Source organism: Alosa sapidissima, chromosome 16, assembly GCF_018492685.1.
Source record: "Alosa sapidissima isolate fAloSap1 chromosome 16, fAloSap1.pri, whole genome shotgun sequence".
Taxonomy (NCBI): domain Eukaryota; kingdom Metazoa; phylum Chordata; class Actinopteri; order Clupeiformes; family Clupeidae; genus Alosa; species Alosa sapidissima.
In genome coordinates, this window is record NC_055972.1 from 10,173,255 (window position 1) to 10,186,378 (window position 13,124).

General features: G+C 43.0%; 1 protein-coding gene across 1 annotated transcript in view; it reads right to left on the minus strand.

Annotated features, from left to right (window-relative positions):
• LOC121685408 (formin-2) overlaps positions 1-10,737 on the minus strand; it is a 48,511-nt gene extending 37,774 nt beyond the window's left edge. Inside the window, exons 1-2 of the mRNA XM_042065919.1 lie at positions 8,994-10,737; positions 1,557-1,720 (exon numbers count right to left, since the gene is read on the minus strand). Of these exons, the coding sequence (XP_041921853.1) occupies positions 1,557-1,720; positions 8,994-10,602 (1,773 nt within the window). The 5' untranslated portion in view covers positions 10,603-10,737. The remainder of the gene's footprint in view (positions 1-1,556; positions 1,721-8,993) is intronic.
• Positions 10,738-13,124: the final 2,387 nt, after the last annotated feature.

The window sequence follows — 13,124 nt, forward strand, 5'->3', positions numbered from 1 at the left end:
AGGACAGAGCAAAAGAAACAAAAAGGAGATGACCACAAGAAAAGAGGTACAATATGTGCATGCTTGTATCCAAGAGCTTGTGTGCATGCATGAGTGATCATATCCACCTTGGCTACGTGTGATGATGTGTGAGCGCTCACATGTGCATTTGCACAAAGTATGCATGAGCGATAATGTCCATGTTAGCGTCTGAGCATGCGTGCATTGTGCTTGTGTGTGTGTCCCTGTATGTCTATGGGAAATGGATAGCACAGGGGGAAAGCAGACCGTCCACCGCCCCCATAAAGAGCAGTGAGAAACCCTGCCGTCATGTGCTGTGATGAGCCGCAGCGCTCTGCCCTCCACCCCGGGGCTGGAGCAGGGAGGCTCTGGCATGCTCAGCTTACCCAGAGACAGAGCGCCTTGAGCTGGACACGAGCCACAGAGAGGCAGGGCACGTGGAGCTCTTACGTAACCGTGTCAGCAGATGAGCTGTGAGAGCAGATGTGTGTGTGTCTGTGTGTGTGTGTGTGTGTGTGTGTCTGTTTGTGTGTGTGTGTGTGTCTGTTTGTGTGTGTGTGTGTGTCTGTTTGTGTGTGTGTGTGTGTCTGTTTGTGTGTAATTGTGCAGTATCTGAATGAATAAATGAAGCAAGAATGAATATCTTTCTGTGTTTTTATTATGCAGGTTTGTGTGTGTGCGTGCGTGCGTGCGGGATACACACTCATCTATTCAAATACAAATGAGCTCGATCTGGCTGATGATAAGGACCTCTACTAATCAGGCTATTTTCAAATGGATCAACTTAATGACAACCCTAGAAAATAACCAGTCACCATGGCAACTTCAACACTGACTGACAACATAATGTTTTGTAGCACAACATTTAGTCTAATTAGAAATTTTACAAATCGCTCAGAAAGAAACAGAGCAATGTCCCTCAGCATCATTTTCATAATGTGACGATCAAGCTCTCTGAGGACCGGATGAGGCGAACGCAATCAGGCATTCCTTCCGCCTCTTTCCCTTCCTCTCTCTCTATCTATCCATCTCCCCTCCCTCTCACTCCCTACTTATCTGATGAATATAAATCTTGTGCTGCAGTGGATTTGAGATGACACGAGATCTCTAAACACGAGTCAAACACACTTTTTTTCTTTTTCTCTTTCTTTCTTTCCTCCAATCTTTATCTCTCTCTTTCACCCACTGCAGCTACAGGAGAGCATACAGTACAGCCATCATATGCTGCATCCTGGTGAGCGGGGAGCTCGGTGTGAGGAGGTGTTTAATGAACTGTGATGAGGAGTGGCAACCTGTGACTTTATTTAGCGCTACATGTGCATGCGCTCACTCTTGGCAAGAACAAACTCCTCCCCTGGAGAACACCGAGGAGAAAAATAGGCAGCGCAGATAAGGATCTTTGCACAGACTATTTTCTTAGCAGCGGTGGAGACCACTGTACATCACTGTGTCACATAAATTGAGACGGGCTGAAACCGATACATCTGGTGACATGCTATAAACAACTGGATCCTCTGTGGCATGTTAGTCTACTAAGACACTGCAGTTAGTCTTACATTGAAGGTGAGCATATCTGGCATGTCCCCTTCTTGGAGCTGCTCCCTGAAGCAGTGGCTGAAAGGCTGGAGGATCCCCAGGGCCAGGAAGCGAGAGCACAGCGTCTCGACCTCCTCCGGCGGCACCTCTTGCCCCGCCAAACAACGCTCCAGCAGAGTACGACCTGAGAGGGAGAGAGAGAGAGAGAGAGAGAGGCCAGTCATTTTTAAAGAGGACTGTCTTTTTCAAAATCAGAGTGTGCCTAATACAATGCAAAAACTGAAAATACGCCTCCCACTGTCTTGGGCTGAGAGAGCAGTGAGAGCTCCTGGTTGACTGAAGACTAATGCACCAATGCAATCATTCATCCACAACAGCATCATTACCACAGGCAAAAAGGAGCATGAGTGAGCAGTTTTAGAGCGCCTAGCCATTTAAAAAAATCACTCATCTATCAGTTCTGCACAAACTCAATATTCTCTTCAGATTCAGCGGTCTCATACGTATTGGTTCCATTGAGGCGAATTGCCAAAGACAATTTGGCAAGATCCATTAGCATGTATGATAGAATAATTATACACCTCATATTGAACTAACCAACTAGGCTACAAAGTTTCTCATTTTTCAAAATCCATGCAACATCAAGCTGGACTAAACACATGGCACTATAATAGCCTTTGCAAAGTAAACAAGTAATAAAACAGCTGTGCCAAATAAATCTGCCATATTGCCAAGAAAATGTATTATGAGACAAGCAGTGGATTGGGATTAATATAAAGCTCTGATAATCTGAGAGATTAACATTTCTGACCACAGACCAGACCCTGTCAATGTCTGACCCCAAGTGAAAGACTAAATGATTCTTTAAACATGTCTGAGTGACATATGCTATATAATCATAAATAGAATATGACTGATTGGCAGACTAATTAAACTAATATCAAACGAAAAGATATTTAGTCAAATACAATCATTTTGATGGTATCTTCATGTGATGGTAGTAGCCGACAGTGGTCTGTCCTATAGCTGTGATTGGGTCAGCGACTAAAATGTGGGCTACGCAGTATCACTGTCATCATAAATCCACGTGATAGTATTATAGATGCGATGACTTTTGTCATTTTATGCATGATTCATTTAACCAAATCAAGGGCGACAGACAGTAGGCCTACCCGCCCAGTTTGGCAACACAAGCCCAACGAGTTCGCATAGCGTTACCACATGTCGAGACGATGCGTCGGACTGTGTTTTCAGTAGCAACCTGCAGCACACGAAAAGTGAAGGAAAGGGTGAATCAAAGGAAAAACAGGGTGAGTGAAAATGTGTTAAGTTAGCTACCCATCCTTTCCTTAAGGCCTTAGAACACACCTTGACAGTGATGGATTTGGCGCACAAATATTTGGCTCTAATGTAACAGGCATGTTTGACCACTAGCATGTCTACAGTAGCTAGCATCAAAATCGGGTCTGTTAGCGCGACTAATCGTTACACGTCTCTTCATAACTCTGTCGGAATATAACGCTGTTTCAATATTATTTTTAGACTATAGACATTCTGCAGACTAGGCTACTTATTGAAAGCCTCCAGTCTACGTGATTGATGTGGAGAGTCCTGTACCTGAAGCTTTGAGTCGGATCAGATCTCAGAGCAAGCTTGCCAGAAGGTGTCTTTTAGCATTCAGGCGGGTAGGCCCAGGACCAGGTGGAGCCATGACAGAGGTAATTTGTTCAGGTCCACTTTGCTTCTGAGAAATACCAGCAATACCAGCCAGACCCTGAATAGGCTACTGTTTGTTGTAGCCTACATACATAAGACCATGAAAAAAGAATGAGACCACAAAGAAACCTTTGTCTCCCACGATCTTTTACGATTGACCATGTCAGACCATAAGCTGTCAACATTGAGCTTTGAAAATAAGGGAGATTTCCCGGGTTTCTCACGCAGAATACGGGAAAATGTCAACATTCGTCCCCCAACGTTGGAAGGGTTGCAGCAGTATTAGTCCGTTTCATAATTGCAAGCTCGTGCATTGGTCAGCTAAACAATACAACAAAGTAGCCTACTTTATTTACGCCTAACAACAGCCTATATTAATTTGGTCAACTTTATACAGCCCTAGCAAGGCTAAAGTTCTGTAGCCTAATCGATGGCCCTGTGCGCTGTCATTCTCTCATGCGCAAACAAAATGTGTGCGTTCCAAGTAACCTAGTGCGTAATTATTCAAGTTGAACAAATGCATTTGGTTATTTTAGAGAGAAAATATAAATTGCCTGTCATGCAGTTTATGGGCTACAGTGCAGAGTTGGGAAGTTATGGTAGGCCAACTTGGAGTGAATATACAAACGGGGAATTCTTTCTCTACTCGTAGCTGAGTAGACTGGTAGGCCGATACACACAGTGCGTGCGGCCGTACACTATGCAGGTGCCACCGAATCGTGCTCTCACGACAACCACACCGTCATCTTAAATAGTCTCACTGTCGCCTTCAAGCAAGCAAAACGATGCTTTGAAAACATCTGTTTCGTTGGAAAGGCAAGTGTGTAGCAAAAGGACAACAGTACAGAGACTGACAAGTCCGATGGTAGAGCTAATGTTATGAGATTGTTAAAATACGGGATATTTACGGGAAAATATTAAAACGGGAAGACAGCGGGGAAAAAAAAGTTAAAATACGTGAGAAACCCGGCCTGCTGTGTGTATGTTACGATGGATGTATGTGAGTGTTGTCTGTGTGCAGAAATGTTGTCTTTCTGCACCTGATATATTCCTACACAAAGTTACAAAATTGTTACATTTCAATCACTTTCACCTGTTCTGAGTAAATTCTAAGTTAAGCACCAATAATAATCTTATCTTTTCTATTGTTTCACCTTTTTTTTTACCTTTACCTTTTTTACCTATTGTTTCCACAAAAATCATCATAAATGTGATCTCAGGGGTAAATGGCAAATATGTTCCATAAATTATGTCTATATAATTGGTAATTGATCGTAATTGAAGTGAACATCTGTGAAGTATTTTTACTAGGGGTGTCAAAATAACTGATTAATTTCGATTAATTCATTTGAGAAAAAATAACTGATTAAAAAAAAAATAACGCAGATTAATCGATTCCGTATGACCTTTGACCCCCGAGCCGTTCTAGTCAGTAACCATTAGACTATAAAATGAAAGAGAGAGAAGAAAATGTGCTGCCTAGATCATTGATTGGAACATTTACTTTTAAAAAACGGCCTGATGGTGTTGATTAAAATAAAGTGTTGATTAAAATAAAGTCCTCTGCAATGTCTGCAGCAAGAAATTTGCATATCACTGGAGTTCGTCAACTCTAAAGTCGCACATCAATGCAAAGAAATAGTGTTGACATAGAGTGGAGTGTTAATTTATTTTCATTGTGTCCCCTAGGTTATATCTGTGGCCTGAAATGCCTTGTATGTGAAAAAAAAAACGTATTCCCAAAGCACTTTTGAATTTATTTCCTCAGCATATTAGGTCATATCATAGATTATTATGGCCATTATTTGAACAGTGAAAATAATAATAAGAGTGTTTTTGAACTTTAATGTCACTAATGCTGATTATTCAATGATTCATTTGAGTTTAAATATTTAAAATACTTTCACAGCAAAAATTATATATGCGATTAATTTAGATTAATTCATCACAGAGTATGTAATTAATTCGATTAATTTTTTTAATCGATTGACAGCCCTAATTTTTACATAAATTGTATTGATTGAAAAGTCCAATAATGTGGTGGGTCCACCTGACCTGGAAACATTGGCTGTGTAACAAAAATATGAACACCTTACAAGGGTTAAGTTAAGTTAGAAAGCCACCAACAACAAAGTAATTCTCTCTACCATTGTGTCTATACCTATATCAGCATCTCTTTCTACAGATTGTTGTATCTGCATACTTTGAGACACTCCTAGACCACCAAAGGTAAGTCATCATCCTAGCCTGCTGCCAGAGTTAGAAACCATTACTCTACTTATTTAACTCAATGCAAATTTAACAACAACCTAACCCTAGATTAAGACTCCATAGACATAGGGGGAAAAAATGGTAATAATAATTTTAAATCTTTCTACGTGTCAATTGCCAATGATTACACCATCTAAGGTTGTCAACCCCTGCCATAGAGTGTTTTATTATCAGTGTTGTCACAATACCTTGAATTTCCCCTGGGGATCAATAAAGTATCTATCTATCTATCTATCTATCTACCTTAGCTTTGCTAGCAATCAGGGTTTCCTGCAGTACGTTGCAGCTAAGGTAGCCGTCTAAGCAACACACACTTGCCGCCTTAACTACGTCGTCAAAACAAACAAACACAGCTATCCGCCGTGTTACTCTGTACTGTTTTCTCTCTTTCATTCCAAACCGTGACCAACACCAGTCTCCCTTCTTTGCAGAACGCATTAAAAAAATAATAATAAAAATCGTGCCATGAATGGGAAGTTCTTACAATTTTTAAATGCCGTAAATCCTTAAATTATGGCCAGGTTCTTTTATTTACTTACTGTAATCGAGGCAGGCGTTTACAGTATTTCTTACATGCGTTTTATTGTGAGACATACAAGGGCAGGGACATCCTTTTCCACTTTCAAAAAACTCCTGAAGACCCAGCTCTTTAGAGAACATCTACTCTCATAGCAACACTTACAACAAGTCTTACTGATCCTAGCACTCACCAGCCGTTTCAAACTGACAAGTAACTGTTAAAAACAGCACTCACCGACGCACTTATTCTTACTGTACTCTAATGTTTTTTTTTTTTAAACTGTCCTAAAATTGTGAGAATTGTTCTAAAACTTACTGTTTACCATGTTGTTAGTCGCTTTGGTTAAAAAGCGTCAGCCAAATGTAATGTAATGTAATGTAATGTAATGTAACATGCGTTTGAAGCAGCATACCGGTAGGCTATCAAAAACATACAATTTCGGTTTGGTTTGGGATTTAGACCCAAATGATGGTTCACTATTAAGTTTCATGTAGCCTAGTTGAAAGAGTGTTGGGATTTCTACCTGCTGTTTATTGCGAGACAGGCAGTCGCTTTCATTCATTCATTGAACGTTGTGCACTGTGCTCTAATGGGAACCTTATTGCGTAGTCAAATAGGCCTATGGTAGCATGAATGTAGTTATTTTTTTAATGATGCATGATTTACTTTTTTATGAAATTCGTATGCTGGAATGCCTCGCGGCAACAATTGTGTTTAAATGTAGTAGCCTACTGCTTCAGCCTCTGGCAAGCTCAGAAGGGGGCGTCAAGCAACTGGTATTTTGAGAGAGTGACGTGTTGAGACCCATAGGACAACAACTTTTCATTGGCAACAGTATAAAACCAACCAACATTATGAAATATTAAGTAGAGCTCTTTAATTTTATTGAGTTAAATTGAAACAATGTCTTCTAGTGCTCGTGGACTGATAGCCCTATTACCCCGGCTTGTATTTGGGGGCCAGCCTTTATTTGTCCGAATCGACCACGTTATTTTGATAAATAATTGTTATAAATAATTTTATGAATTAAATTTTACCCCGTCTGACGGCAAACCCCACCCTACCACCTTAAGTAACACATTTTCTGCGGGAAACCCTGCCAATACTGTTGGTGTTCACGTTCACCTTACACTCCCCTGCCTGGCCTGGGAGGAATGGAAACCTGCTGCATGTGACTGATGTTTTGTTCTGATGTTTTGTTAGCATTCTTCACTGATCCAAAGTTTTGTTTGAGTTATTAAATGAAATAGATTAAATAGTCTTGGACATAGCATCCTTGCATTGTGAGTCGGTTTGAGTGCTTGCCCCAAATCCCTGTTAGTTTATAGACACATAAATTATCACATTGCAATAACAATATCATTTATGTATACAATGTATTCTGTGCATGACAAGCTCATCATGCAGGATTATTTTCCATCTGGAAAGTGTGACATTGAGGAATTAGGCATTTGTGGGACCTAATAAAAGAGATTCACCAGAGCTGCAGCAGATTTGTTTGATCAGTTCAACTGTTGTGTTCTGCGGTCAACTTGCCAAATGGTGGATCAAGAGCTTGTTGAAAATTCCCATCGGCTTTGTTTATAATGTAGACAACATGCTATCTATAATGTTGCTATAACTGTCATCTTACTATAACTGATATGGTTACATCATGGTAGAAAAATACCTTTATTGTGGAGGTTAATCTCTGTATCAAAATCTGCCTGTGATGGTCTCTCCCGCTACCTTTCTGGATAACTTAATCAGGGCCATAATAATGTTAGAGTGGGAAAATTCAAAGAAGTACAAGTTTGGAGGTCAAACAAAACGACAGGCTTTTATAGTGGATGTGACAGCGGTGCTCTGCTTCCAGGAAGGCACAGCCTGTTAATTTTGTTACAATGGAATAATCCATTTGGATTTGTATGTGGGAAGGTTTGACCTACAATGTACAGTCCTGTATTGTTAGAATGCTCCATGGTTATTATAGAACCTTCAATAATCATTTTTAGCTATTAAAAAACAAAATATATTGGACAAATATATCAACAGTGATAGTCAAACCAGTCTTGAGTTTCTCCTGTTCCTTCTAACTCCCTCTAATTTTCTAAGAATTCTGAAAATGAGAGTCTACTAGGATAGGTGCACGTTTAGCTGCACTGACCAGCTAGTTGCACAACGAATAGACAAAAAGTGAACAAAAACTTATTTCAATACAAAAAAATGTAAGCTAATGTTTTGAAAACCTATGAATCTAGTAATTGTCAAATCTCAGTAGAATCTAAGAAATAGTGTAAAGAAAAGCAGATCATTTGCCCCTCTTGCCTCTCTTTCCCTGTTTTCCACCCTTATCCTCCATTCCCTCTCTCTCTCTGTGGTCCTCATGTGACCCGTTTTAAGGTTCCTGTGTGACCTGCTAGGGTCTGGTTTGTGCATGTGTGTGGGCTGGCTCAAGCTCTGTGTGTGTGTGTGGTGTGTGGTGTGTGTGTGGTGTGTGTGGTGTGTGTGTGTGTGTGTGTTAGTTACCGTGCAGAGGCATGAGAATGAGCATGTGCATGCTGAGCGGAGGCTTCCCATAGCATAGAGGGGCAGCCATGCAGAAACCCAGACCTCTTAGCCGGCGGCCACCAAGTGGCCTGACATTCCAGCACTCATCACAGGAGCAGAAGACAGAGAGAGGGGGAGGGGTGGTGTGGAGCAGAGAGAGAGAGAGAAGCACCTGGGGTAGGGTCACTACTCTACACATGAGAGATCGGCTAGTGTGGCTATCTGCAGATTAGATTACAATCGTTTCATTATGATTCCCAAACCATTAGCCAGTCCATTCAATTCTTTCTAATGATCTTCATTAAATTCATTGTGTTTTCAATAGACGATTAACTAACCCTCATGAGCCAGTTAAGGGGTTCCTTTGATGGATGATAACCATTAGAAATACCCAATACTTCACTGAAGGCTGCAGACTTACCAGAGAAGACATCCAGAGAAAACCCCCCTCCGTATGTCTGCAGACATGAGGAGGTACGTCTGGCTCCAAGCTTCTGTTCTGGGCCCTTCTCCTGTGATGGGTCAGGTCCATCCTCTGATCCAGACCGCAGACCCGCGAGCCGCCCAGCCCAGTCTGATGGGTAGCTGATGGGTCCAGCAACGCTGCTGGACCTCTGCCTCTGGGCCCCCCATCTTTCCGCTCGGGAGCTCCAGGAGCCGGAGCTGGAGCAGTCTCTGCGATGGACTTGAGGGCTCGGTACAGGGGAGCCCACTGGAGAGTGCGTGGGCGAGGTCAGCTGTCTGGTGGTAGTCTTCACGTACGCTGGATGGATTGTGGGGTAAGGCTTGACGATGGGGTTGGCAGGGGAGGCCCGGCGAGCCCGAGATCCCTGCGGACTCTCAGAGGCCCATTGTGTGAAGGTGATGCTGCTGCTGGTCCTCCGCTGTGGAGAGAGGAACCCCAGTTCCTCAGCACTCACACCGCCCTCCTCACTCTCATCTTTCAACACATTTAGATCCATGCTGCTCATACTCTTAGGTGAGCCGATTGAGACTCTAGTCACCTTCACCCTGGGGTCAGGCAGTTCCAAAACAGACTCCAGGCCAACAGGTAAGACCATGGAGAGATCATGATGACTGTCCAGGACCTTCTCAAAGGAAGCGGTGAAGTCTCCTGTTTCCTCGTCCGGCGGCTCATCAGCGCTCTCGTAGGATGTGTTAGTTGTTGTGTTGGTGGTTGTATTGGTGTCGGGGAAACTGTGAGTGCTGGGTGTCTTGGTGATGGTCAGCTGGGGAACTTCAGACAAAGACACTTGGACGCTTTCTCTGAGCTGATCCAGCTCCTCTGTCTGCTGAGCTGCAGTGCTCTCACTTGCGTTTAATTCTGTTTCAGTGTCATCCCTCCTCCCCTCCACCCTGGCCTCATCTCCATCTGCCAAACCCTCTTCACCTCCAGGCTCCAAATCAAAAGGAAGGTCACAAAGGGCATCTGGGATTGTGGGGTCTCGGGGCAGGTTTGTAATGCTCTTCCCCACGTCCTTGAGCGGGTCGTCGGGGATGCTGTCGCCATGCTGTTCACGTATGGCCAGCTGGATGTCCGCAAGGAGGTCCTGATGGTCAGTGGCCGAGTGGAAGCTGTATATGTCCGTGTCGGATCCCGACCCCGAGGTCTTGTCCTCCTCAACCTCCACAGTCGACTGCCCCAGCGTCGGCTGTCCATGCTCAGGCTCACTGTCGGTCAGCCCCCCCAGCTCATCACCAGAGAGACTAGTGTCAGCAGCTTTAATCCCCGAGCCGTCAAGAAGAGACGCCTGGGAGGCTCCACCATCCAGGATGCTCTCCCTGGAAGCCCCTTTCGCCCGAGACAGACCTTTCTTCAGGTTGGAGAAGACTGAGGTCTTCGTGGACTCCGCTTTGGGTTTCTTCTTGGCGGACTCTCCCAGTTTGCTGGATTTGCTCTGGGACTTCTTGCTGTGGAAGCCTCCCTTCCTGGATCCATCCTGCTCCCCGTCCTCAACCCTGACCCCGTTGCCTGTCCCCTCTGCCCCTGTGGCGACTGCCTTCTTCTGCTTGGCCTCCTGGTTCCCCATATTTTTCAGCAGCCAGACTCCCTTTGCGATCAGGCCATGCTGGGGGAGCGCGTGCAGCTCTGGCTTTAGCGGTGGCTGAGGATGCTGTGGGAGTGGAATCTGTGCTGCGCTGCTCCCGATGGCTCGCTCTAATCCTCTCCCCTCGCTCGCGCTTGCTCGCTCTGGTGTTGACTGGAGCTGCTGTGACGCTGCTGCCTTTGCCGCCTCTGCCTCTGACGCTGCAGCAGAGAGCCTGGCATGCGCCCTCTCCCTCCCTCTCTCTCCCCCACGCTCCCTCTCCCTCGCTTGCCCATCTGCTCGCTCTGTCGAGTCGCATGACGGGCTGCTCGCTGAGCGGCGCAGCTGAGCATGCTCTATGGCATGCTTCTTCTGCGAAGTCTGCTGATGAGCCTGCTGTTTTAATGTGAGTTGTTGTTGTTGTTGCTGTCGCTGTATCTGTCTCCGGATGAGGTTGGTTAAGCTGCTCTTTCTCCTCTCTGTGTGCCTGAAGGGAGTTGTGATAAAGCTTTCCCTGAGCACAGGAAGCTGGGTTTCGATGGTCTGGATTGTCTGCATCCTATCACATTACTATACTTGCTACTCATGTATCAATGTATCTGGAATCAACGAGAGAGATGGAGCAGTATTTACTTAACAGTGAACATACACAAACATAGTAAAAATAAGTAAGTCAAAGTACAGAATAAAAAAGTCATAAGTGGATTTACTGAGGTAAAATCCCTATCAAATTTAAGAATCTTAACAGCAGTCCCTCCCTGGGATATTTCTGCCTAAATAAATATTTTTCTTTTTTTTTGCAGCTGATAGGAATACATCTGCATTCTGTACACCTAACATATTTGTCTAAAATATTAAAAAATATGAAATTGCTGAAAGTATTGTGAAGATAAATGCTCATCCACATCCCATTTATAATAATATCACATGCTGTTGGGATTTTAAATCCACCATCATAGATTATTATAGTATTTGTGAAGGGGGAGGGGGATTCAGGGTAGAATAATCTTCCTCAATCCAGTCTGGGGAGATAAAAATAGACCTGGTGTTTCCCTCTGTTAGCTTGTGTATGATACTGAGGAGGCCTTACATCATGAGAGGGATAATGTCAAAGTGAATTAACATGTAAATCAATCTAATGGTCAAATGAATCAACTTAGAAACCAGACCCAAACACTTCCATGCAATTCAACAAACATTCTAGAAAAGGCTGCATATCAAGTTGCATCATGAAAATGGATTCTCGGAGGTGCTCTCATGAATCATTTAGCCAACAGGATGTGGCCCTCAGCAGATCCCTGACAATGCACTGAGTCTATGCTTCTTCAGCAGGATTTATGAAACGTATAACAGAGATATAGGTGCACTCTCATCTTTTCATGCCTTACAATAAACAACTACTTGCATTTATATAGTGCTTTATCAAGGCCCCCAAAGTGCTTTACAGTGAAGGGAGAACCTCACTACAACAGAGCATTCATCATCACCAGTTAGCACCATCACTATAGTAACATGTATTTGCCTCCAAAAATGGGGTTTTTACTTTGACTACATACTGCAAATACTACTTTTCAGTTATAATTGGAATATTTTAGAAGTTATGAAAACTATAATTACGTTGAGGTAGTATGACGAATGTAATAAAGACTGAAACAAATGAAAAGCAATGTAAGTTAAATAACAAAGCGGTCTTTTCATCTTGATTTACAATATTAAGCATATCCCATAGAAGAAAACAGACAGCAAAAATAGAGATTGCAAGAGTGAAAGCAGACTTACTTACCACTGTGGTCTCCGTAGATTGTGAGGAGGACAAATGACTGTTTGTGATCAATGCTGGGCTGCTCCTCTTCCTCAGTCACATGAAGATGGGAGTGTATCATCACATGTCATCTTCCCATTTTACCCTTTAGCTGTCTTTTTACAGACACCCCCACCAGAGGCGGACAGAATACACTGCTTCATTACTTGAGTAAAAGTACAGATACCCTTTGCTAAATTTTACTCAAGTACTAGTAAAAGTACTTGAGTATCAAGAGTACAAGAGTAGCCTACATTTTTATATTGCATTACTACTGCCACAGTGCTTACATTTATGTACAGAAACGTCCTACATGGAGTTATGAAAAATCTTAATGTTAATACCTAAATCTGACCATGGAGTTGACTTAGGCGGAAAGCTGAAGGTGATTGCTGATGGCTGTCCCAATCAGTGGCACCTGCACAATCCCATCACGTTTGAGAGGGAAACAACAAATTGAGGGTTTCCAAGATTTTTCTTTTTTCCTTTTTTTTAGAAAAAGTAATGGGTACTCATGGTTATGGATAGAAATGTAGTGGAGTAAAGAGTACAATATTTGCCTCTAAAATATACTTGAGTAAAGTCATGAGTACTCCGCAAAAATGATACTCGAGTAAAGTACAGATCCCTCAAAATTGTACTCAAGTATTGTACTCAAGTAAATGTACTCCGTTACTGTCTGGCTCTGACCCCCCCCACACACACATACACACACACACATTGA